Below are 27,804 nucleotides of genomic sequence, written 5' to 3' on the forward strand. Positions count from 1 at the left end.
CGTTTACCTTTCTTGCTAGAACAGCTAACGTCACATTGGAAAACATCTTCACAGCTATCACTTTGCAATCGCTCTTTCTGAAGAAGTTTGTCCACCCTCTGGATAATGCATTCAAGACTTTTGTCAACATTGATCCAGACTTTTTCCTGGAAACAAAAACCAAACAAATATATGACTTTGTGCTCTTGAGGCTCAATAAATAAATAGGGTATAGGGCAAGCTAATTTTTAAATTTCACTATAGAAAGAGTCAAAACAGCAGATGGAAAACTCAAGAATTTCCATGAGCAAAATGATTATTGCAATGGACCCAGTCAAAGCCACAACCATTCTATCTTTCAAAATATTATTTCCCACTATTATCAGTGTTTTCATTTCGTGACACATTTTATAGGCACAGAATACCCTTCATGGTAAATAAACCTCTCATTATGATATGCTTTCCTCTATATTTTACTGGAAAAACTGCAGCTCAAAAATCTATTCTAGCCATTTTAACTCACTTAGCAACATGGTTTAAAAACCCCCAGCAACATCAGTTTCTATCTGGATAAAACTGCAAAACTTCATTCAGGTTCTGTGAGCTGCTATAAATACTAAAGGGAAGAACTTATGTGGAAGCAGGAAAAGTTACTTTAAACAGATGGAAATGGTTTTTCATCAGATCATATAAATCTTTTGTCTTTAGCTCTAGTTTTGCAGGAAACTGAAAGCACACAGAGGGAAAGAGAGAGAGACATTCTCAAAGCATTTAAGTGAAAATGACTGAAGCAATATGCTATTTAATGCCAACACAAAACTAAGGTTTCTCAGTCTGATTATGTTTTGGTAGAAAACCTTCACAAGGCTGTTTGTTATTGTTCATGAAAGTATAATCAGTTAACATGATCAAGCTGACTGGTATTTCATCAACAGATGCTACTACCACGCAGATTTTGTTTTCCTTAGAAAATGCTTATGGAGAATGAAGCAAGAAGAGAGAAAGACTACCACATGACTGTTCCACAATTACCTCTTTGAACAGACTGTCTCAAAACATGGTGGCCTGTACCTTCACTTAAAGGAACTTTCTTTCAATGCTAGAGTTGTAGCCATACAAGAATTTGATCATGAAGTTAACAAACCTACCCATTCTTCTTCGTGCCAATCCACCTGCAAAGAAGAGCGGCTATTTCTTCCTGTCCATCTGGCCACAAGAGTGTCTTGATCATTTCTGAGCACAACCTGTTCTTCCTCTGTAGAGGTTGGAGAGGCTTTTGAGGCTATATAATCTGGCCTCGCTGCATTGAGTGCATGGATGGAATTTGCTAACAGCTTACAGTCGCAGACAGTGACAAGCTGCCTTGTCTAGAAAAGATAAAAAATGACATACAGTGTTTATAAAAAGTATTATCTATCTTTAAACAATGTTTCAACATTTGTTATTTTAGCAAGCTTCCTATTCATTTTATCTCAAGACAACATGAAGCCATACTGCCTAACAGTGTGGGCTGGTGGTTCCCATATCAGCAGAATAGTGAGTCCATTCCAGGTTCTGGATAGCTTGAAAGGAGTTTTAAGGTGTATAGGAACTTTAGGAATAAAGTTCAGCATCTTGGATAGTTCCTTTAAGCCTTGAATGCAAACTTGGGAGTGAATTCACTGCCCTGATAATATAGAAGCCACCAATTGCTCCTGTTGCCTAGTTGGGAGATAAACAGGCATCACTAACTTAGATAATGGTGGGGAAGTGCCTTCCATTCTTCAGCATGCCCTAATTATACCCACAAAGTGCATGGCTACTATGAAGTCATAGAATCATAGAGTTGGAAGAGACCGCAAGGGCCATCCAGTCCAACCCCCTGCCATGCAGGAAATCCAGATCAAAGCATCCCCAACAGATGGCCATCCAGCCTCCATTTGAAGACCTCCAAGGAGGGAGACTCCACTACACTCCTAGGAAGTGTGTTCCACTGTCGAACAGCCCTGACTGCCAGGAAGTTCCTCCTAATGTTGAGGTGGAATCTCTTTTCCTGCAGTTTGCATCCATTGCTCCGGGTCCTAGTCTCTGGAGCAGCAGAAAACAAGCTTGCTCCCTCCTCAATATGACATCCCTTCAAATATTTAAATAGGGCTATCATATCACCTCTTAACCTTCTTTTCTCCAGGCTAAACATACCCAGCTCCCTAAGGCATTCCTCATAGGGCATGGTTTCCAGACCTTTCACCATTTTAGTCGCCCTCCTTTGGACACGCTCCAGTTTCTCAATGTCCTTTTTGAATTGTGGCGCCCAGAACTGGACACAATATTCCAGGTGGGGCCTGACCAGAGCAGAATATAGTGGCACTATTACTTCCCTTGATCTAGACACTATACTTCTATTGATGCAGCCTAAAATCGCATTGGTCTTGTTAGCTGCCGCATCGCACTGTTGACTCATGTTCAACTTGTGGTCTACTTGGACTCCTAGATCCCTTTCACATGTTGTCTCCTTAAGCCAGGTGTTCCCCATCCTATATCTGTGCATTTCATTTTTTTGCCCTAAGTGCAGTACCTTACATTTCTCCCTGTTGAAGTTCATTCTGTTAGCTGTGGCCCAGCTTTCTAGTCTATTCAGGTCATTTTGAATTTTGATCCTGTCCTCTGGAGTATTAGCTCCAGACCTTCAAACTGAAGGTTTTCATTGACATAATTTAACTGGAACAACCCCATATGGCCATTCCAACTACCAAGGAAAAAAGCAGCTGGTTTCCCATATAGTCTGCTAAAACCAAATTTTGGTGAAAAGGGAAGAGATGCAAAATCTCAGTGAAATTGCAATTATTTTTATTTCGCATTATGCCATATCATCCATATAGTTTAGTCCAAATTACAATGTACAATAAAACATCTTAAGATCAGATAAACATATAAGGTGAAAATGCAAATGTATATAAAAACATCAGTGTTAGCCTAAGTAAAAAAAAAAAATTTCCCCGAAAATGGACTTTTGCAAACATCCAGGAAAGAGAAATCCAACAAATGCAGGACAACTGCTAACAATGCCTTGTTATGCTTCCTTACAGCACAACCTTGCTGTTCAAACTGGATACATAAGGGGAAATCTTGGTAAATGTACGAAAAATCACAAATGGACACAAAAGCATAACTTCCGATACCTTGTCAGCCAAAATGGCAAGTGTTCTTTCAAGCCCATTGGCTGATCTGTCCTTGGCAGCTCTGGAAAGTCTTTCTGCATAGTAACTGACTTGAGTTTTCAGGGTATTGATTTGTGCAATGATCTCCTTTGCACGGATAATGTCCTGCGGTATGTATATTATTGACTGGGTTGTGGTTGAAGTGCTGGGGAAAGCAAAAAGGAATCAGTTTTAAACAATATCTGGGCACTGCAATTGCTTCTTTTTTCATGCTAAAATATAGCAGTAGTATTAGAAGAAGAAGAAAATGCAGGCAACATTTTCTTCAAATTAATCATCAAATCTGAAATGATTGACAGTACACAACAAAGTCTAATATGTGAACTACCATCACGGTGATACCCTGCAGTGAATAAAAGCATTTGGATGCAGATAGGCAAATTGCACATGCCACGTGATTGTTCAGAAGTCACACATAAGAGATAGAGAAATGCCCAAGAAGAGAGGGTAGCAATCATGGAATGACACCAAAATGGTAAGGAAGAGTCCTCTAATGCCCCTTAGCTTAGTCCCTTCCCTTGTGCATTCTTTTTTTATTCTAATTAACATTCCATTCATTTGGCCAAAAAGCCTCTGGGCAAATTGTTGACAACTTGTTACTCTAAGGACACAGTTGGCCCTTGGTCTAATCCCATGCAGCTCTGGGATAACTTCAAAAGTTCAGCATCCCAGATTACTAGATGCATGAGGTTGGGTGGGGAGGAGAGGATGGTAGAAACTGGGAGACAGAAAAGGGACTAGCAAGCATTTTTTTTTTTTTGCTATGGCCCTGATTCCTACTGGTTTTAGTCCCACACACTACTTACATGCAGCTCCTGACAGATTGCCCTAAAGCAATGTGACCCCTAGCAGAAAAATGGCAGCTCAGCCTTGATCTAGCCATCTGCATTATCACCACTATGTAATTCACCACTAACTAAATAATGTCCACACATTCCTCTGTCCCAAAAAACTAAAGTTTTTTAGCTGCATTTTAAATATTTCTTGCTAGTTTGAAGACTCTGGTTTAGTCAAAGCCATACTTGAAGAACTGCTTATCAGGCAAGGCAAACACACCATCATCCATTTTCTGCATGGTGCACTGCTGCTCAATGTTTGACTGGGTCTTCAAAATATTTTAATGGCTGGACCATGTCACCAAAGGAAAATGGTTCTTATGTGTAAGTAAGTGTCAATACTGTCAAGAAGATATCTCTATTACCAGAATGTTAGAAAGTGGACTTTACTAACATACAACATCCAGTTGAATAAAGTGTCATGTGAGTGTATCAACCTGGATACACGTAATGTTCTTTTTAAGTCAAGAAACCTTTTACAGTCAGTATCTAAGTCTGATAAGGAACAGCTTCCAATCCAGAATGGGATATTTCATGTACAGGAACAACTCTATGGATATTTGGCTCTTGTGGCACATATCCTCTGCTAAAAAGCAAAAGGCTTTTAAAGGCTAACTTTGGAGGATCTAAACTTTGAAAGCTGTTTCCAAAACAACTGTTTGGAGGGAAATACATTGACTAGCACTCAAGGAAGTCCAAGTATAATAAATCTAAGTGGAAAACAACTAGGCAATCTCAAGACTATACTGAAGTCCCTCAGCAGAGATGTTCCCATGCTGTGCTCACACAGTAGAAGAAAAGGAACTAAGAGAGAGGCGGTTAGTGGTATCATTGGACAGGGGAATCCTGACCAAAGTCTCCTCTGTTCTAAAATGCTTTGAATGTGGCTCTGCACAGGTGCAAACCCAACAGGTTAGTCTTGAAGAAAAGAAATACATTTATTAAGACTTGGGAAGCTGGTGCATAATGAATATGTGTTGTTAAGTATCTAGGAAGTAACTTGGCACTGATAAGAGGAATGTGAAGATATTACTTTTGGGCTTTCCTTTAAGAATGCATTGAAAGACATCTGTCAAAATATATGGACCATTTTCATTCTACACACCATCTATTTTCAGGACATGATTTGTTGTTGATTTTTACAAGCAACAGGCATGTAACAAAAGTTACAGCAAAATATTTGGATTTGCTAAGAATAAATTGTCTTATACGACAGGAGTGATACCATGCAGAACTATAATATAATTAGCAGCAAAATGCATGCAGTACATATTCTGGTGAGACTTATATTGAAAAGCAAGGAAGCAAATCCAGTCTCAGAATGAGAGGAAATAAATCACTTGAAGGCATGAGGGTCACACAGTCTGCTTTTTGCAATCATTCTCCCAAATGAACAGTTATTATCCTTCACTGACAACATGAACTGTAAAAATAATGTTTAGAAAACCCTCAAATAATTTGAAAGATTTATATAAATTTATGTTCCACAGAAAGCTAATACAATAGTGCTTTCAGGAAAAAATATCAACTTGTTTGAGAAACTAAATTTGTGAGGTGATGTTTTAATGTAGACACTGATTAACTGGAATATGACTGTGATTAATTTGAATCTGTATGTTTTGCAATCCTTAGAAAGGCAAAAAAAGGAAACCCCCTTTAAATATATATCCAGACAACAAAAAAAAAAAAAAAAAAAAAAAAAGCCTTTAGGTTTTCAGAATGGAGGTCTGAGAAAACAATCCTAAACATTCAACTGTTTAGTCCCATAGAACCCAAGAGCAATCTAATCCTTGAATGAGCAGAGGCCAATTCATGCATTGAAATGAAACCCAGTTCTAGATCTAGGTCTACACACAACTCTTGCACAAACAGACTGTCCCATTCCTTTGAATAGTGGAAATGGATTTCCCTGTGCATTCCTTTCTATACATGGGTCCAGTTTCTGAAATTAAACCGGTAGCCCCTGTGAGCATGGACTTATATGTATGTACTCAAACAGCTACGACTAGACTCCATAGGAAAAATAGGAGAGGCATCACACTACTAGGGTCTAATATAAAATATGGCTTGCTGAGTCTGAACCTATTTTACCAGCAGAGTTTGGTTTTGTAACACACGGAGACTGTTTGGGGCTGGTACTGATTGTGTCCTCTCATATCACTGATGTGCCAGTTCCATCACTGGGGGACAAGGATAAAGGTTCCCAGACTAGATAGTATGACCTACTGGCATTTAAGCCCTGGATAGCCCATGTTTTACAAATTGAGCCACAATGCATCCTATCTCCCTCCTACCATAATCTAATGTGCCACCTTATATTTGAGATGTTTATTAGAACTATGGAAAAATAATGTTAAGGTATAGCAAAAGAACCTGAAGCTTTTTGGGTTGTTAAAATGTAGCATGATGCAGTGGTTTGAGTGTCAGACTATGACCCTGGAAAACAGGGTTTGAATCCCCACTCATCCAAAGAAACTCATTGGGTCATACTTACTCAGCCTCAGGAAAGCAAAGGCAAACCCATTCTGAATAAATCTTGCCAAGATGACCCCATGACAGGTTTGTCTTAGGGTCACCATAAGTCAGAAATGATGTGAAGGCACATAGCAACAACAACTAACAAGTAGTTACTTAAGCTGTTTGAAGCATTCCAAATTGTCTCTTAATATCTAAAACTCAAATTTTAGTCATCAGTGTTAGCTGTTCATTGGTAAAGCAAACAATTCAGGTGGAAAGGGCAATCTCATCATACAATATAGTTCAATAAACAGCCATATTAATGTAATGTAATGACACAAAATCAAAACAAGCCAAGATGCACAGCATTTAAAAAGGAAACAAAATCAAGCAATATCTACACAGTAATACATCAACTTTTCTTCAAAAAGATTAGAGCTCTGTGCTCAAACTCAGAAACATAAAACTCACCAACATTCCTCATAACTGCTAAAAAAAAAAGAAACCAAAAGGAAAATTAGCCGTTATTTGTTAGCAAATACCAAAAACAGAAAACAAAGCAAAGCAATATTGGATAAATATGTTAATTGTTTTAATAGTCTCCACTAAGGCTTGGTTCATGTTGATAAATTTGGAAGCAAAACAAAATTACAATTAATGCAAAATGGTAAATGACATGCAGCCTGTAGATTTTTGGTTGTATCATCACAAGGAGCAAAATTACACAGCACACAAGGCATCCTGACAGCAAAATATATGAATAGCTCATCAATATGGAAGTACAACTCCAGCATCCAAAAATTTATGGCTGGAATCCACGGAACTAACACAGTTCATTTGTATGGACCAACAGGGATGGGGTGCTTTGTGATACTTTCCCTAAGTCTCCCATACAGCACAGTAAGCTGTTTTTGAAATGGGAGGAACTCTCAAAAGCAAGTTCTGGTATCCAGGGTCAAATTAAGAGAAGCTGAAGCCCTAAACTCTCTGTTTAAGAGGCCGCATAGCATTATTGTGACAGAGTCTCAGATTTATTATTTACTTATGTATTTATTTTATTTCTTTTATATACTGCCTTTCTCCTTGATTGGGACCCAAAGCAGCTCACAGAAGAATCTGCTAAAAACCAATAAGGGTTACTTCTAATACCTTATCCTGGAATCTCTGACTTATGTTAATCCTTCCTGAGAACCCACTACCAGCTACAGATATAGTAGCATGTGCATCCCATTGTCTACAAGGCCAGGACTAATAAGTTCCCTGACAAAACAGCAGTGGGTTCAATGTTAAAAAAAAACAAAACCTTTTTTATTTTAATGCTTCTCTAAACATAGACTGTTATCAGGCTAGCTCTCTTTCCCTGTTAATTTAATTATATCCCTATCCTTTCATAACCTTTCCCTGAATGTAGATTGTAAGCCCGAGGGCAGGGAACCGTCTAACTAAAAGATTGTATGTACAGCGCTGTGTAAATTTACAGCGCTTTATAAATAAAGGTTAATAATAATAGTAATGCACACAGCACTCTCTCTTTTAACTCTCTCTTCTCATCTGGCTAGCATTTTGCCTAACTAATTCAATCTTTTTCTCAACTGTCCAAATCCCTGTTTGGCTCTAAACTATGAAAACAAGGCTTTTTCCTCCTCTTCCCTCCCTCCAGAACTGTTTTCAACATGCTTTTTAATTGTACTGGCTGAACCAGAAGGGGGGAAGAATTCAGTCTTGTCCATCATAATTCCTAAAAAGGTATATAATTTCAACAATTGGGCAAAATTTGAAATATGGATTTATTTATTGATGTATGGGTTATTTTAAGAGGCCCCACATAATCAGAGGCCTTAAACTATAATTCACTTAGTTTATGGCACTGCTGATACAGTGCTGTCCAAACCAATGATGGAGGAGATTTAAAAAAAAAATAGATGGATGTACCCAAGCCCTTGAATACACTTAAATTATTCTTTGAATTCTGACCTACATATGGGTTGCATAACTCTGTCTATCCAGATAATTTTTACTATAAGCAAGCAGGAGGGAAGGGTTGCAAATGGGACACAGGAGATGAAACTGAGTGAAGAAGTAAATGCAGCAAGTTACAGCACTTCCCTTCCCACTCTCTGTCATGTAACGCTGGTTCAAATATTTTAAAACATCAACATTTTTACAGATGTGCCCATGGCATTATAAACATCCAAGAAACCACTGTGATATGTATTACAAAAAATGAGTGTCGAAGGATTCAATCCAATTGCTAGTCCCAATTACAGAAAACCTCAATCAACTGTTGGATTGTAAATCACGATTTATGTAAATCCAACTGATAACAATGGGTCTATTCTAAAGACCAGTATTGAAGTCATTAGATATTATAGTGATTCTCAGTAGCAGAAAGGTTTGTGTAGAAAGGATTACTGTACTTAATAATAAAAACAGTATTCCTTTCTTAAAAGGGAAACTAAAATTTATTCTAAATTTGATTACATTTTTAACTCAGCTATTAGTGATCTCTTAACAAGACAACTGTACACTATGAAGTTTACTGCACGGGGGATAAAACGTCCCCCGATGCGTTCTAATGAGCACGAGTGCGTGCGGAACGTGATGGGAACCCAATGGGGCCCAGAACGCGACTTTACTGCACAGGGAATGCCGCTGCCGCCGCTGAGCATTCTCATCGGGTTCCAGAGGGCGCCATTGGATGCCATTTCTGGGAACTGTTTCAGAAGTGTTCCCAGAAATGGCGCCCTCTGGAACCCGATGGGAATGCTCGGTGGCGGTGTTCCCTGTGCTGTAAAGTCGCATTCTGGGCCCCATCGGGTTCCCATCACGCTCCGCCTGCACTCGTGCTCGTTAGAACGCATTGGGGGACGTTTTATCCCCCGTGCGGTAAACTTCTATGTCAGAGTATGCAGATTGTGTGGCTGTTTTCTGCCTCAATTCTAATCACATGCTGTTAATGCAAAGCATGAATATATATTTTAGAAATGAATAGATGATTTCCCAGAACAGGAGAAAGTCTGATAAAACTATCTTTGCATTGCTAAATCACAAATGCTTTATAGTATATAGGGAAAATTAAAACAAAAAGGAATTGTGAATGCACATGAAATGTCCATTGTTCCATATAAAATATAACAGACCTAGATTCAGTTTCTCACACACACACCCTACAGTGTGCTCCCCCAACCATGTGGCAAACAACACTGCAGTGTTGGTCAATAAAGCGACCCTTATTCAATCCATTTACTTGTGTCTGATCTTGTCATTTCATGGTCTGTCATCAATAGTCCATTGAATCAATCAGATTTACCTAAATGTTAACATACCACCCAGCAGCTGATTCCTCTAGTCTAGTTAGGGTGAGCAATTGGATTTTGGCCAGAACATCACAGTATTGTGTTTTATTATCAGTTCAGATATCTTTTTTCCTCCAAAGAAACTAATAGTTCACAGTATTTTAAAAATATAAAAGCAAATACCCAATAGTCATAAAAATGCATTCACAAGCTAAAAGCAATGAAGAAAAAAAGAGAATAAATAAAAATGAACGGTGAAATAAAATAATGAAGCTACTGTCACTACCACTTCTTTCAAACATTCAAATGTCTGAAAGAGTCAGGACAGCGAACACCCAAGCTCAAATCCTACTTCAGTTATGGTGGTTCTGAGCACACTCAATCTCAGTGTTTACAAGCACACCTCACAGGCCTATCAGACTAAATGTGACATCAATTTTTTTTTTTAAAAAAATAGCAGAGTAATGGGTTATACTAGATGATCTGTATGTCCTCCCACACTCCATGGGGAGAAACACAACTTAATTTGCAGATGGGCAGTGATCTCTCTGAAAGAAATGCTTTGAGACAGAAAATTTGATATAGAAAGACCCAGATTTTACTAGATTTTCTTAAAACCTGGATCTCAAAAGCAGTAGGGTTTTTTTTGTCTTGCAACTAGAATTTAAAGTTTGTTTCTTGGACTGAACCTCCCAGTATCCACATGGCCAGAAGGTGGAGGGGCCTACCTGCATGAATACCCTTCCATAACATTGACCAAATTCAGAACTATGACTAACATAGTCATTCTTTTCCCCTCCTGTATCGTTTTTAACACTTTTGCCTGATGAAGAAGCCACTAGAGCTTTGAAAACTTGCAACATTTATAATGTGCATTTTGGTTGGCCCAATAAAGGTTATCACTGTCTTATGGATTTTGGATGGTACTGTATCTTAAAACCTATGTATTTTATATTTACAGCTGTATGCTTAGTTGTTTAACATACGCAGTTGAGATAAATTAGCGATGGGAGGCTCCAATCTAAGCCTATTTAATAGTCCTATTAACTTTAACAGAGACAGCAGACACCACTGTTTTTACAAAGCCACCTTCGGCTGGTACAAGACTACAGGATACTTGATGTTGCTATGAGAGCAAGGCAACAGGGAACACGTGGAAAGAAGATCAGTCTGTTCTAACCTATCCCCAGAAATGTTTCCCCATGCAAGCAGCACTGATAATATATCTGTATTCTCATTTCCAGAATTTCAGAATGAAACAAAACAGAACAAAATGATGTCTCTGTCAAACAATTGCTATATTATGGCAACTTTTGGGCTGTCTTTCTTTGAAGATGTTTAGCAATCTGACAAAGATACTAGGTGTTTTAGACACAATCTATAATATACAAGCAAGCAGTATTGTTACTACTTGTACATTTTACTTTTTCTTAAGACCTCTGCTGCATGAAAAGACCTAAAGCCTACCCTAGTGAACAGTAATAATAACAATCTAATGAATAAAACATGCTGTGGTGGCAGCAATTTTCCTAATATACTTATCATATTCTTAATAAACCACTAAAGGTCTGCAGAGGCAAGCAACCCTCTCCCAGGAGGTTCTAGTCTTTATCAAGTCACAGTTCTATCCACAGGCTGAAAAGATACTTCTAGACTACAGTCTACAGAATCCTCTTCCCCATCCCAACAGGCACAGATTCTGAGAGTTGTAGTCCAAAAAGTAACATTTTGAAGCTCTACCACAGGCATTGATGGGATGTGTGGAAAATGTAGGCACAGGATGAGAACAGAGGCATGCTTAAAATTAAGTTTCTTCCACAGTGATCTCAAGCAAGACAGGTCTCAAAAAAAGAAACATCTACATGAATGCTCTCTACACGCATGTGTAATCTTTCTGGACACTTCTTTTGTAATCTGTTGAAACCACAAAACATAGAAATAGCACAGGAAGAGTCTTTAAAAGTTTTTTTTTTAAAAAAAAATCAGTAGAGAGATACGGGCACCTCATACAGTAGGAAGCTATCCAACTTACCTCCCTCATTCCACCCAATTTGATTTTGACAATCAAGAACACAAGGAAACTAGTGTAGTACTGTATGAAAAGCGTTACTGAATGCTTTTTAAAAAGCCTCTATGTAGGTATGTCCAATCCCTTCCTCAGTACTTTATTTTTAAGTATAAAAGACATAATACTGTGAAGCCGCTCTGAGTCCCAGTCCTGGGAAAAGAGCGGGATACAAATAAATAAATAAATAAATAAAGTTTTCATTACACAGTACATGGGGATCAACATAGAGGGACAGTAATGTGGCAATCAGTAATGTGAGAATTCCAGTTATTTCAGTTTGCATATGATTCCACTGGAGAATCATGCATCTTACCAGAGATTCACACTCTTAAGTACCATGTTTTCAATGTATAGTGGAAACAATCAAGGAAGAAATATAAATATTAGAATGTAAACAAAGAAAGAAGAACTCTAAATTACACTTGTTTCAAATATGCTACAGAACTCCCTGAAAATGTGTTTCTTTAAATTAAGGCTGCTGTACAGTTCTGTGAAGGAGAAAAATCTCTAATTTTCTGCCAATATAATGTATAAATACAGTTGGAATGCCTGGAAAGGTCAACTGGCATTTATCATCAGCAACTACTTCTTGAACTGAAAAAAGCACTGATTGATTTTTCTATGGAACCCTATAGTCAAAGTTAAAAGGCCAAGAATACAAGCTCTCACTATGGCAATAGCATTCTCAGCAGTGGTTATTGCCAGATTTACCAGAAAGATACACCAGAAAACCAGCAAAAAACAGTTCAGACATGTTTCCTTCTGTGTTCAGGAGAGGAAAAATGCATTATATCATTTATGTGTGTCTGTGTTTGTATTCAAATTATTAAAAATTAAGAGAAATTTTTTAAGAAAACCTTCAAATATGTTCCTTAAAAATGCTGAGGGGGAAAATGCAAAAAGAAAAAAAAATCAAATGTAGTTATTATATCGAATCAGATGATCAAACATGCCCATTGTCACTAGAAGTGAAAGTCATCTTTATCTGCAGGTGATTATACAATAGGTTTTTAAAATGTAGGGAATAAAGCAAGGGAATTTAGGGACTGATGCAAGCCAATTAAGAAAGATTCTCTGACTGCTCCTTTCCCTCCCCATCACCAGCACTTTCTTGCTAGGCATTGGCAATACTGGCAGCAGAACAGGAGGGTACCCAGGGAAGCCGCTGATTCCATCAAGATTCAGCACCTCATATCAGAAGCCCAGTACCAGCTTGGGTACTATAAAAAAAGACCTCACGTAGCATCTTAACCTTCTGGGAAAGTAACTTTCTGGATTTTAAAGTTACAACTTGGCTGGGGAAATTCTGAAAGTGGTAGTTCAAAAACATAACTTTTCAATGCACAACTAATATTTAAGCTTTCATTAAATCAAGCATGTATGGAGCATGTATCATGCATTCATTAAATGAGAAAATCTGCTAAATGCTGAATAATATAACTATTAAAAACAACCACCACAGGAAAACAGGTTTTCTGTCCCATTCTTTGCATAAAATATACTTAAGTTTTGTGGTTTTAGAGTGGTGCTTGCTATGAAGAAGTAGCATGCTTTTTATAAACCCTATGGTTGGAACAAAAAAACATACATTAACCATTCTAACTTACTGTTTCTTTGCATCTTCAAATTTATGCAGCTTTTTCCGCAGACCTCCAGATTTGAAGCCTTGACAATGAGCTGCTGGTGCTCCTATCGTTACAATATCATAATTTTGATCTAAATGGACAAAGATGAAGAGGAAAGGAATTCAAGAAAGTGTCTCATAATCTTAATTTAGAATGCAAGTCTTTGAACATTGATGGTATAAAAATATACTTTCTTAAATTTCTTACTAATCTTATAAAGGGTCTATAACACTTCTGCTGTAGTAATAAACGACACTGTGCATGCCAAACCTCATTTGACCCAGGTTTTCTTAACCATTTCCCCAAGAAATTGGACCACAGAGCTAGGCCTAATGTGTAGTGGAATTTATGATGATTTAAGACCAGTTGAAAGCTGCAGTCAAGACCAACAGAAAGATGTTATTCAGGGAAATGAAAATATCAATTGCTATTGTTCATTGTCAAAGGCAACTATTAAAACAAGCAGCAGACATTAAAATAGCTGCTGAAACACAATGGTATACTATTTTTGCAGGATACTCTCATAGTGTGACAGGCTTTTCAAATATAATTACTCACACTACTGTTAATAATAATAATAATAAGTTTTATTTATAGACCGCTATTCCGCAATGATCATAGCGGTGTACAGTAAAATTGCAACACAATACAAAAAATTGCAAGTTTTTGTTGTAGTTTTAATTCTCACTACCATTGTGTTTATTCTCTGAATTGCTGTAGGCTGTTATACCCGAAGACTTGTAAAATCCTAGAAGGTTTACTTGTTGTAAAAATCATGGTAGGATGTTTCAGTGCTCAAATGACAGATTAGTAATATCACTCCTGTGAAATGTCCAAGATGGTAAGGAGCAGAGTGCTATAATATATGTCTGATTATAATGCCTTTATTACTGCCTTATGAACTCAAATAGTCCCATCCCTTCATTTATTTTTTATTCATTCAGTCTGTGTAAACATTTAATCAGTATCCAAAGTACTTGAACATTATTCCACTCGATTCAAGTATGTGCCAGTTTCTGGATCTCAATTGCAAGAGGTCATTGGAATCAGAGCTTGGAAAAACAACTGCATTACCGAAGATTAGTTTAAGGATATGGATGAAAATCAAGCAATCTAGATGCAATGTGAGTGATCCATTCTCCCCAAATAAGTAGGACTGATGATAATTTTACATTATTAAAAGCCCTTACAAGTTTAGGAACTGATGGCATCCATGGAGAGTCCAGCTCTGGAATATATTAATACCTAACTTTCTGCTGGCATAGAAGTATCACATAATAGCACTGTGACATAGATCAGTGTTTCTCAACCTTTTGTAAACTAGATGTTTTAGACTAGAATTAGACTAGAATTTCCAGACTAGAATTCCCAAAATCTCCATGTTGGAGCTTCTGGGAGTTGAAATCTAATAACTGTGGAAGACCCCTGATGCAAGCATCTTCCAAGTTTTCCTACCCAACACAAATCTTCATTCCTTGGGCTCAGAGTTTTTCACAAGCCCCTTTCACGCATCATGACACCACCAAGTGTTATTTTCCCCTACAACAAATATTTAGTGAAATCACCTTGATCTTAACCTATACATCTTCACTTACAGTCCTATCCAGGCAGCAGAAATACATTCTCAACTAATCACCATTTCTTAGCCTTGCCTTCCACATTACCAAGAGACTTTTCACACCAAAATACCTGTGCTATAAAAGTGACACTGAGAGCTCATTGACAAGTTTTGCCCATCAATGAAAGGGTGCACTACAGTAACAGAATGGGAGCAGGATGGACACAACGTCGTCTGATAAGTACCAAGCAAAGACACTTTTATCCTGTTAAAATCCCACTTTTTAACCTTGTGCTGTAATGTCCTAAGTTTCTTGTGGGGATGGGAACTCCAAATTTGACCCCAGTTGGGAAGTGAGAAATTTTCATTCTGTCCCTATTCCTGTTCAGGGTTCAGACTACTCCATTCCATACTCCCAGACAGTCAGCAAGCCCAGCGTTAATGGGTCTTTTGGTCCCCCTCCAAAAGCTATTTTCTTACTTCTGTAAACACTAAAACCATTCTTTCACATACAGATTTTTGCTGTCCAAACTAAATAAAGATCCACAGTCATAGAAGTGGATTTGCTGTGAGTTTACAGGATTTGTGAACAAGAAAAGATACCTGAACCTGCATCATCTTGGACCCTCATTCGTTGTATGTGCAAATTTGTGGGCACAAATTCCAGCTTTTTATCAGCTTTCAGGCTACTTGCTTTGAATGATGGACCTGAGGAAACATGAAGGAATACACATTCAGTCCTTCAAAACACAACCATTACAAGACAAAGGGAAAGGAAGGAAGGAAGGAAGGAAGGAAGGAAGGAAGGAAGGAAGGAAGGAAGGAAGGATGGAAGGGTTAGTAACAAATTCAAGTTCAAAATATAGCAAAAGTATATATGTAAATAGATTGCTTGGGGACAGGATGTGGGATGGTTTTCATGATGTAGGCAAGATTAAGAGCCAAGACTCCAAATCCCCATTCCCTCAAGTAATCTTGCTGAGTTTCTACAGATAACATTTGTTCCATTACTTTTCTCTGTCTCCAGAGAAACCCCTCAGGGAACCAGATTTGGACTGAAGATTTGTGGTTAATACAATTCTCAAAAGATATCCTTATGCATCTCAACAAGCTATTGTTTGATACATGTTTATTTCATCCCCTGATGCTTTCAACTCAGGGACAGCATGCAGCAAGACAATCCCAACAAGATTCAACAGAACTCAATTTTTTCCATCTCTCCATCTATACATACACAAGGACACATCTCTGACATCTTTTAAGCACCAGAACAAGTTCCAGCTGTTCGCCTGTGCTTTCATGATATTTAAAGACATTTTAAATTATTTCCCACTGTTCTTTATCTATTGTTGCAATTCCACTGTTAGATTTTGTTTTGTTTCAAAGGTGAGTTATTTGCATTTTATTGATTGCAGAGAGATGGTGTTGCATCAAAAGGCAGGTACAGTTGGCCCTTCCCTTTCATGGACCCCGCTGCATAAGGGGAAAACGCGTAAACTGAAGCCCCGTTAGAACTAATTGGGCTCATTCCCACAGTGTGCACCCGGCACACCACTGCTTCTTCCGGGGCGCAGGAGAAGTCTTTCCAGCGTGGCTTCCAGCATATGCTGGAAGCCATGTATGGTGTGCTCACATATGACGGGGCGCATTGTATAAATCATATAAACAAATGAAAACATAGGGAATATGGCAGCCTCATGTAGCCCAATGCAGCACTCCCTGTAGTAATTTGCTATGGACAGAAAAGGAAGGGTGGGTGGCATATAAGAAGTATACTTGTGACAAACCAACTATGGTGATTATCTGTGGTGATCCTAACTCATATCATCACACTCTTCCTAAGATATTAATGCCTCCAAGATATTCACTGGATTACTAAATAATTACAAAAGGCTGTTCGGTTCAGCTCTTAGCTCTAGTTTTCTAACACTAGTACAGCCGGCCCTTCTTATACACAGATTTTTTATACACAGATTCAAGCTTACACGGTTTGAAAATGTTCCAAAAAAATATAAATTTCAAATGTCAAACCTTGATTTTCCATTTTTTTTAATAAGGGACACCATTTTGCTATGTCATTATATTTAATGGGACTTGAGCATACACAGAATTTGTTCTCCACAGGGGATCATGGAACCAAACCCCAGCATATAACAAGGGTCCACTGTATAAATCTGGTGGTTGGAGTGGTTATAACAGAATATAATTGCGTTATTAAATGGAATTCTGGCCTCATGTAGTTATGATGGTTATGATGAAGAAAAAATATACTTATATTACATACAACATTAAATGTTACATGAATTGTACATCACTCTTTAGGACTTTATATCACTCTTAAACACTAATACCATTAGTTGTATTTTATTTTATTTTTATTTTATATATATTCCACCTTTCTCCTGAAAGGGACCCAAGAGGGCTTAATACATAAATTAAAACAAGGTAAATGAATGAATGAAGAATTAATAATAAAAAGTTACAACACGAATAAACTCCCATATTAAAACATCAACATTTAAAAACAATATAAAATAATTTAAAAACATGACAGGAACAATAAAAATAACAGCAAACAGACCCCCTTAAAAAACCTTTCTAGCCACTTAAATTCATAAGGAGAGCAGGGAGGGATCAATGTTGTCTAGTTTGGCAGAGAGCTCCCCAGCCTGGGAGAAACCACAGAGGAGGCTGTCTGTCTTCTGTATTGTAACTACCTGACAATATTCCCCTAAAGAGTCCCAGTCTCAGAATTTAGATCCTCCTCTCTGTGTTACCTTCAAGACCCTTTTCCTCTCTTACATGCTCACTACATCATTCCAACAGCACCTCCCACTTCCATGCTCTTAACAAATCTGTCCATATAGAAACATATTCTGCCCAATATTCTACATTTGTCACTCCATCTTCATATACACTCATAACCACACTTTCCCTCTAATATTCCAGTGTACAACATACAAACCATTTATAAAATGGATTATGGAATAACTCAATGCTTATGGCTTCTTATGTCCTATTCTGTGTCTTTCAGGGCACTTGTGTAAGCTGACGGACAAGGGCACAGAGATCATAGATCGCTTTAATGGAAGTGATCACTATTTTGACCATAAATTTTTATATGTCAACTTTGATACTAAAGAAAAGGCAAAGAATATTACAACAGGTGATTAGAAACAGTCATAAACCGATGGATGAAACATGGAGTTGTCCATTATCAAAGCAGAGGTCAGTTACCTTTGTACTGATGAAGATTTGTAAGGTTTTCCTGGTAGGTCAGAATGATGGTTTGGTACTGAGTCACAATTTGCCGACGAAGACTTTCCCAGCAAGGAGACAGCTCTCCCAGCTCTTCAAGTTCACAAACTCTACCAAAACATTCAAAGACATTGAAAGGCAACTAGGTAAAGTATGTCTAGTCAAAAGCAAGCACCCCTCCCCTTCCACCAGATTTCTTTGTGTTTGTGTGACACAACATACTGCACCAGGCATAGAAAAATACTGTATACTTACCTCTAGGACATATAAACTAAATACCTCTAAAACTGGACGATGGAGGAACACTATGGTCTACCAAGTGATCAACCACAGAAAGTTGGGTTAAATAAGGGCCACTTTATTGACTTGGCATCTATTTATATCATACTGATCCTGGATAACGCAAGAGGTAAGAGCAACCTGATGTGAGCTCATTTGAGGCTGGGTATCACCCTGATTGAGACTATTGCCTCAGCCTTTCCTTGCATGACACACTTGACCCCGAGGGCCATCCAACAATTGGGTTGCTCCCCAGCCAGATCCAGAACTTTACAAGTGATAGAAAACACTTCAAAGACAGAGTCCTTCTCCACTCCTGAGTCCCAGGACCGTAGTGAAGCAGGTCCTACACTAAAAGGCATGCAAAGGTATATGCTGAACTCTAATAATCTCCCTGTTTCCTGCGAACTGGAAACCTATTTACTGACATCACCCACATCCAGTTGTCCTTGTCACACCTTACAGTGTGGTGTAAGCAAAACAACACAAAACAAAACAAAAAAACAAAAAACCTTCTGGCTTAGTGGTTAAGTTCTGATGAGCAGAAGATCAGAAGGTTGATAGTGAGATGCCTGAGTGCTGCATGATAGGGTGAACTCCTGTCCCTAGTCTCAGCTTCTGCCAACCTAGCCGTTCAAAAGCATGCAAATGCAAGTAGATAGACAGCTACCACTTCTCAGTGGGAAGGTAACACCGTTCGGTGGAGTCATGCTGGCCACATGACCACCAGAGCAGTCCTTGGACAAAGCTGGTTCTTCAGCATACAGTGGATCCTTGTTATATGCTGGGGTTTGGTTCCAAGATCCCCCGTGTATAACAAAATCCGTGTATGCTCAAGTCCCATTAAGTATAATAACATAGCAAAATGGTGTCCCTAATAAAAAATGGAACATCAAAGTAAATTTATACTTTTTTGGAACATTTTCAAACCGTGTATGCTTAAATCCGTGTATAAAAAATCCGTGTATAAGAAGGGCCGACTGTATTATCAGAGATGAGCACCGCCCGCTGTCAATCTAACTGGTCTACTGGATCCTATAACAGCCTTGTGGGCATAAGGTATGTCCAGCACAACCACAAGGATGTGATCCTTGAAACAAATTCTGCAGTAATCATCTGGCTGAGCTGCATGCAGTATTTTGCCATTTTGAGAGTACTTCCTGCAGAGTTTGGCAGTCAAAGATGAAAGCAGAAAAGAAAACCTAGGCAGTTGTTGGCAGGCTACCTGTCAAAGTATGTAACAATTTCCAAATACTGTACTCTAAAAAGGACACATTCTTTATAGGGTGAAAAAGTGAGAGGTTGGCTCACTGTCAAGAGCTGGAAGATATCACTATTGGTTTGTGTGGCTCCATCATGATCAGCAGCCTCATCCTCTTTATTCCATAATATTGAGTCATTTCCCCCTTTCTCTAAATCCAATTGCTTTTATTTCTCTTTGGCTTTTGTTACATATGAACTCCCTGAAACCTTGCTCTGCACAGGTTTGTTTCCCACTTTTTCGCTGACAGACTTACTATTTCCAGGGAGATTGCTTTGTTACGAAAACCAAAACTAAAAGAACCTTTCTAGTCATTTAAATTCAGAAGGAGAGCAGGGAGGGCTCAACCTTATCTACAGTGGCATTATCAGTGTTTTGCTCAGTTACACACACACACACACACACACACACACACACAGTGCTGCTGCTGGGTGGAATTGTAAAGATAAGATCAGAGGACAATTAAATGTACAAAGTACAGAAATAATAATTGATATCATTGTTACTTTTAGTACACTCTCCTTCCATTACCCTCTCACCTCACTTCAACTCCTCTCCCACATCAGATTCATGCTTGGAAAAGTTACCTTCTAGAAAGTGTAGTGGTTTGAGCACTGAACTATGATTCTGGAGACCAGGATATGAATCTCTGATCTCCCACAGAAACCCCCTGGGTGACCTTGGGCAAGTCACACTTTCTCAACCTCAGATGAAGGTAAAGGCAAACCCCCTTTAACCAAGTCATGCCAAGAAAACCTAATTATAGGATCACCTTAGAGTTGCCATAAGCCAGAAATGATTTGAAAGCACACAACAACAATTCAGGACAATGCTTCATGCAACTAATGAAAGCTTTGTTCACAAAGCTTATGCCATAATAAAAGAATTGGTCTCTAAAATGCAATGAGGCTCTCGTATCTTACTGGTATCCTCGGTAATAAAATTCAAACCTTGTTGCCTTACCGATGCATAATTTTTCAGGCCTTAACAGTCTGAACTGTTGGCCACCATCAGTATGCAAACCAGACACTGGCTTGACATTGGTTTAAACCCTGGCAGACTAAGTCTCAGTTAAGACAATACATTTTCTACATGTGGTAGCGAACAAGATTGTGCCTTCACACCCTGCCTGCAGGGAACACCATGGCAATGCCAATCCTGCTGGAGAATGTATATATGGGTTGAAGATTTAAACAAGATCTCTTCATGAAAAATCCTGGGAACATAGGACTGAATCGGCCTTCCTCAACATAATGTCCTTCCAATGTTTCACATTTGTGTGCCTGTTTTACAGACAAAATAGTCTCTGTTCAAAACAACAGAAAGTGATGCTTTCAAAGGAAATTTCCTATGATACCGACACTGACTCATCTATATATATTTTAGTGTACCTTGCAGTGTAGGGACCACCTTCATCTTAGCATGCCTTAATTTAAAGCCTCCCAGTTCAACATAAACCCACTGGGAGAGGGGCTGAGTATTCCTAAGCCCTCAAGAGAGCTGAGATCCTACTCAGCACTGCAAAATCTGAGCAAGAGGGGGAAAGGATGATACAAGCAGAAATGAAAGTTTCAAATATAATATTTCATCATCCTCATTATTTTCACTTTTCAGCTAGGCCAAGTCCTGCTTTGAAACAGGGAAACATCACAGGAACCATTTCTCATTAAAGATTCACCTAAAAGCCCGAGGTTGAATTTTTTTTACAGAATTGTGCATTAGCAGCTGAATAATGTAGTAGCAGCAACAGCATCACTTTTGGTGCACTCTGCTCATCCACACTGTTATGATGCTTGATTTAGCTAGTGGTTTTTTAAAACATCTATTTAAAGCAGTGGGAAAAACAATGACCACACTGATGCCCCCCAACAGTTTGGGACTTCAACTTTCATCAGCATCAGTCAGAATGACTGGGACGATGAGACTTAATCTAAGACATCGGAAAGACACCAGATGTGCCCTATTTCACCTCATATCATTTATTCAATCCAGAACAGAAAGGTATCCTTGGTCTTTTTAAATTGAGTTTTTTTAACAATAAAGAAACTAAACTGTAACCCAAACAAATAACAAACCAGTCTATTAGTCAATCCAGATACATTAGGCACAGCAGTCTGGACCAAAGGAGAGCTAGTGTGGCATAGTAATTTAAGTATTAGACTGCAACTCTGGAGACCAAAGTTTGATTCCCCGTACAGCCATGAAACACCCTTGGTGACTTTGGGCAGGGCACATGCTCTCAGCCTCAGGGAAATGCAATGGCAAGCCTCCTCTGAACAAATCTTGCCACAAAAAAAAAAAAAAAACCCACTTAGGGTCGAAGGCACACAACAGGAACAATGAATGAGACCAAATGTTAAATGTTTTTCTGTGACACAGAGCTACATACAGTTAAACGAATGAAGTTTATTGTTTAACCAGGTTTATTGTTTTAAAATTATTTCAATCTCTTTTCAAATAATGGTACGTAATCCAACATCTACTCTGCATAGCATAAATATCTGCCAGCAGATTTACACACACTGAGCCATATACCCTCCACTCAACTTACTAAAAGGTCTCTGAATTGCCACTTCACATGGCCATGATGTGCTTCATCTCAGATAGGGAGGATGAGAGAAGCACTTGATACCACCCCATAACCAGATGGACAATGATTACAGAATTGCTGAGACCACCAGGGAACTGTGCACATCTCAGTGCTGATGTCATCATTGTGTGTCTGGCTTTGGGGATGTAGCCAAATGCTTCTCTAATCCTGTCTTTTATTACCACGAAGCACTGAATGCCCATGTGGAACTGCTTCAAGGACTTAAAGTAAGTCAGGAGGGGTTTTTGCATACTACATAGTGATGAAGGGAATACAAACCCTCGCAGCACCAGAAAAAGGACATCTGTAGGTGTAAGGGAGAGTCATGCGTGCATATGTCCCTAACAGAATTCTGGCCAATGTTTTATCAACATTATTGGGTCCTTGCCAGGCTGAGAAATAATAAACAAATACTTTTCATTAATAAATAAATAAACCAGTCCCTTTCACATTATAGGGTGACTAGGGAGAATCTATTCCATTGCTTCTACTGTTTCCAAAGGTAATAAAAGGACTACAAAAATAAATTGGTCTTGAGCTTCATTATTCCTGAAAGACTGAAAACACCCATTAACTTCTCACTGACTGCTTTCTATACAAATTCAGGAACCATATGCAGTACATCTTGCTCTTACCAATGTTTGGCAATCATGATTGTTAAAGCTACTAATGGATAATACTAACACCATTAGAAATTTTAAACATGAGTTGAGCTTGAGCAAAGTCAACTGTGGATAAAATTTGATCTGCTGGCCAGTAATGTCAGTGATCTCCAGTTAAATAAACCATATTATTTATGATGATGATGATGATGATGATGATGATGATGATGATTATTATTATTATTATTACTTTTGTCCAAAAGATTAACACTTGGACATTCCCAGCATATATGCAAAACTGCCCTTTTGCATGCCCTCCAGGATGTCAAGTGGGCAAGTCCCATAATATAAGAAACTTTAGATACCATCAAGGAATTCACTTAATATAATGTTATTAGAAACTAGCTCCCACCATTGTAGCCATCTTGAATCCCATTTTGGGAGAAAGACAGGATATAAATTCAATAAATAAATTCAATAAATAAACTGTAGAAGCTAGCTCCTGCAGTCAGCACCTCAGTCAGGGCACCTTCACTGCTGTGTCTACCCAGGGAAAGCCCACACACACAATCTCAACTTCAGTAAAGCTGGGACACACCTAAGCTTCCTTATGCCATTTAAACTATGGAAGACCTAAACTGCACTGGTGTGGGGGCCACCATCTAGAACTCACTCAAATAAAATGTAAGCCTTGCTATAGAAAATAAGATCTTTTCTGCATCTTGTTGTTACCTTGCAGCATCTTCTTCAAGGAGCAGCTTCACAAACTGTCTGGGAATGTGTAGGGAGAGGACACTCTCTGCCATTTGCTCCAAGATTCTCAGATGATTCCCATCAGTGGTGGGGAAACGATACATCCGACAAATGGCTCCTCCAAACACTAAAATATTTTTAAAAATACCTATGTAAGAACATAATTTTCAAGCAGGCAACCTAAATCCTATCCTTCCAAGACTGGTGAATGTAACTAAGCAGACTGTTTAGAAATCACATCTTCTACTAATCTACAACACACAATCTGCTTTTCCCAATAGACAGGGTCCTAAAATTTATTCACAAAAAGGCATTACGAACAGACTCCATACTTTCTCCTTTTTGCTAGCAGGCTTATAACAGATGAAATAACAACCAAAGACAGATGCAATACTGAAAGTGGGCTCACAGCTGAACCTTCTCTTGTGTTAGGTGCAAGGTGCTTTCCATCTAAGCCAAGGAAAAAGGCAGCAGAAGAAGCAATAAAGTGTCACATGGGCAAGCACAACACAGCATTCAGTTTGCTGGTCTGCTAAAGACAGCTCTAAATATATATAGAGAAAAGAGAGGACTTATGTGCAATCCACACTGCTCTTAACTGTCTTCAGCCAGACAGTGTGGCCAAGAGCCAAAGCATTATGAGCATATCCTGCAGTTTCTAAGGACCATCCATCAGCCTGCTGGTTCTTGTATATCCTGTGCATACCATGTGCTCCTACAGATCAGATGAGTAGTGTCTGCACACAGGACATGGGACTGTGACCATAAGTAGAAAAATAACATCTCTCACACATGTGCACAAAAGGCACTTTAGGGACATGCATCAGTTTCTTCCAGACCTCAGGTCATATCAATGAATCCACTACACAACTAACATTGACTTCCAGTATTGTATTGTTTCCATGTAGTCTAAAGGCTTTGGATAAAAACTAGTGACCACTGCTGCTGATGTATGCTATCTGCTACCAAAGCTACTGTTTGTACTGTAAACAGAATGCCACTGCTCACAACTTAATTTAGAAAAAGAAATTAAAATTGTTTGTTACAAGATATTTTGCAAAGTAAGTCATGCTGACAGGGAGAATGATTCCGGGTTTCATGTCCAAGTGGAGATTTGATTTCAGTGTCCAGTGGTCTAGTCACTGCACCACACTGTCTCTTGTGCATATGCAGAGAAGACAAAATACCTTATAATTGAAGTAGGCATGTCCAATTGCTTGTACACAGGTGACAATGAACTGCAACATGCATCTGAAGCTTAGGAACTTCCAAATAAGCTCATCACCAAGATACTGCACTCTGAAGTGCTTCTTGTAGTTTAGCCATTGTATTCCATCCTTTTTCTGTGCCCCGCTCCTCAGCAGTTAATGTTCTGTGGCACTGAGCATGTTCAGTCCTCATTAGGAGTTTTGAGGAGTTCTCATTGGGAGTTTTCCAACTCCTTAAGATCTCTTCCACAACATTCTTCTATATTTTGGCAAATAGGCAGATACCTCCCTCTTGGGGACAAGGAATGATGTTTGGGCTACATAAACAATGGCACCCACAGAAACTGAAGGAATTACAGTTCATTGAATCTTTCAGATATGGGATGAAGAAATATCAGTGCAAGTAGCTGTATGGCAATTTAAGTTTCCCAAGGCTTCAGCCTTTGTCAAGGAAACAAAAATACTGAAATGTCAAAAATGTCAAAGCCAACTAGAAAAGAACGTATAAAGGCTGTTCAACAGTGGAACACACTCCCTCGGAGAGTGGTGGAGTCTTCTTCCTTAGAGGTCTTTAAGCAGAGGCTGGATGGCCATCTGTCAAGTATGCTTTGATTGAGATTTCCTGCATGGCGGGGGGTTAGACTGGATGGCCCTTGTGGTCTCTTCCAATTCTACGATTCTAGCAGAGTAGCAGAAATGTGCCTTTGTCTAACTGTGCTTCCCTAAGAATTGAGACTGAGGGGCAAAACAGACTGCTCCAAAGGAGAGGCTTCTGGCCAAGCCTTTGCTCACTGAGTTGGAACTGCGGCAACTGCATGCCACACCCCCAACCTGGCCTTTTCCTGGTGCAAAAAGGAGTGGTAGGAAGCTGCTCCTTTTTGTACTGGGGAAAGGGCGCCTTTGCTGCCATGGAGGTGTTTTTTCACTGTTTCTTCAGCACAGCGTATATAAATGTTGTGCCACCGAAATGCCATGGATCGGCCACACAGTTGGCCATGCAGCTTTCCGGTGGACTGGGGGCATGGTGCTGTCTGAACGCCACGCTCCCAGTCTGCTGGGAAGCCAGCTCTTTTTGACCTTCTGTTTCACCCCTGACTCAAAAACAACAAACATGTAGCTTGTAGTTTAAAACAAAAGTTTACTAATGGCTTTAATCTATATATTCATAAATGCTATATCCTAATTTAGTTAGTAATAGTTCAGGTAAAAAGAAATATTTGGCCCGGTACTGACGGGCCCTCAGTGACACCCTCATCGCATGCTAGGGTTGCCTAGGGGCGGAGCGCCTACATGCCCTGCAACCCTAGCACGCGATGAGGGCGTAGTAATGGCAGCAGCCTGTATACATGGGTGTCGCCATTGTTACGTAAGCGCTGCGTGGCATCTGCACGGCGCTTACATAATGAGTGCATCGACACCATGCTTGTTATGCTGCCCTTGCGGTGGCACAGCATTTACACACACTGCACCAAAGAAACAGCAAAAAACACCTCCACGGCAGCAAAGGCACCTTTTTCCGCTGAAGAGAAGCTGTGTGGTTTGGCGGCTGCAGCTTCCTTCCAGTGGAAAAACAGGTACCGGCAGGCCACCATTTTTCAGCAGTCTGCACAGTGCCTTTATCTCACCATCTTTCCAAATAAAGTTGAGAGGGGAGGAAGAATGAAAACAAGCAGTTGAAAATCTTGAGAGAGAATAAGCAGAGGCTGGATGGTCATCTGTTGGGGATGCTTTGATTGAGAGTTCCTACATGGCAGGGGGTGGACAGGATGGCCCTTGTGGTCTCTTCCAACTCTACGATTCTATATCTTTTAGTCCTAAAAGGGGAGTGACCTAAATCACATGGTTAATTTGAATGAGAAAGAGAGAAAGAGAGTGTACATGCAGGAAAACCCTATCTAAGGAGGCAGCAAGAGAATGCAAAAATCTTCCAATAGTAGCTACTTACCAGACTTTAACAAAGCATCTTTCCGTAATGAAGCATATTTGGATCGGATTCCTAATGACTCTGTTAAACTTTCATCAACAGGCAGCACAGTCTGAATAAAATATGAAGAATAACAAAAATGTAGAATTCCATCATATACAATTTATAAAATATGCTCCTGGCTAACCTAAAAAATGAGAACAATTGCTGAGGAGGCTACTAACAGATTCAACAAATCTGCTATCTTTCAGCAGCTAAGAATGCAACATGCTACATACAAATATATTTTATATTCAACTAGAACATATAAAATTAGAACTGAATTTATGCAGATTAATGCTATACAATGTTACGACAAGTAAACTTCCATTATAAAATACAATGGAGTTCAAAGACTACATGTATAGTTCTGGTGTTCCTCTTTTGTGATGACCTTTAGTTTTAAACAAACATGAACTAAATAAAATGTATATTTGAAATTATAAAACAAAAGCCACAATACATGCTACCATAGTAATTTCCAGTCTTTAATTTTAAAAAGTTTTAATGTACTGAAAGAGACCTAGATACCTTAAAGGCACCACATTTCTTCTGATCTTGGAAGTGAAGCATGGTAACCCCTGGTTAGTACTTGGATGGGAGATTGTGAATGAATACTAGATGTTGTAGGCTATATTTCAGAGGAAGAGTCAGTATGGAGTAGTGGTTTGAGTGTTGGACTACGACTCTGGAGACCAGTGTTCGATTCCCATTTTGGCCATGATACCCACTTGGTGACCTTGGGCAAATCATGTGCTCTCAGCCCCAGAGAAAGATAATGGCAATTCTCTTCTGAACAAATATTGCCAAGAAAACCCCATGATAGACTCACTTTAGGGTTGCCATGTCGGAATGGCCTGAAGGCACACAGCAG

General features: G+C 39.0%; 1 protein-coding gene across 1 annotated transcript in view; it reads right to left on the minus strand.

Moving 5' to 3' along the window:
• The window catches only part of INPP4A (inositol polyphosphate-4-phosphatase type I A), a 132,077-nt gene that overhangs the window by 35,313 nt on the left and 68,960 nt on the right, over window positions 1–27,804 (minus strand). The window contains 9 exon segments of the mRNA XM_042458160.1: window positions 8–146; window positions 1,128–1,346; window positions 3,138–3,321; window positions 6,941–6,958; window positions 13,441–13,549; window positions 15,620–15,724; window positions 18,254–18,384; window positions 23,739–23,886; window positions 26,913–27,003. Of these exon segments, the coding sequence (XP_042314094.1) occupies window positions 8–146; window positions 1,128–1,346; window positions 3,138–3,321; window positions 6,941–6,958; window positions 13,441–13,549; window positions 15,620–15,724; window positions 18,254–18,384; window positions 23,739–23,886; window positions 26,913–27,003 (1,144 nt within the window).

Source organism: Sceloporus undulatus, chromosome 3, assembly GCF_019175285.1.
Source record: "Sceloporus undulatus isolate JIND9_A2432 ecotype Alabama chromosome 3, SceUnd_v1.1, whole genome shotgun sequence".
Classification (NCBI taxonomy): domain Eukaryota; kingdom Metazoa; phylum Chordata; class Lepidosauria; order Squamata; family Phrynosomatidae; genus Sceloporus; species Sceloporus undulatus.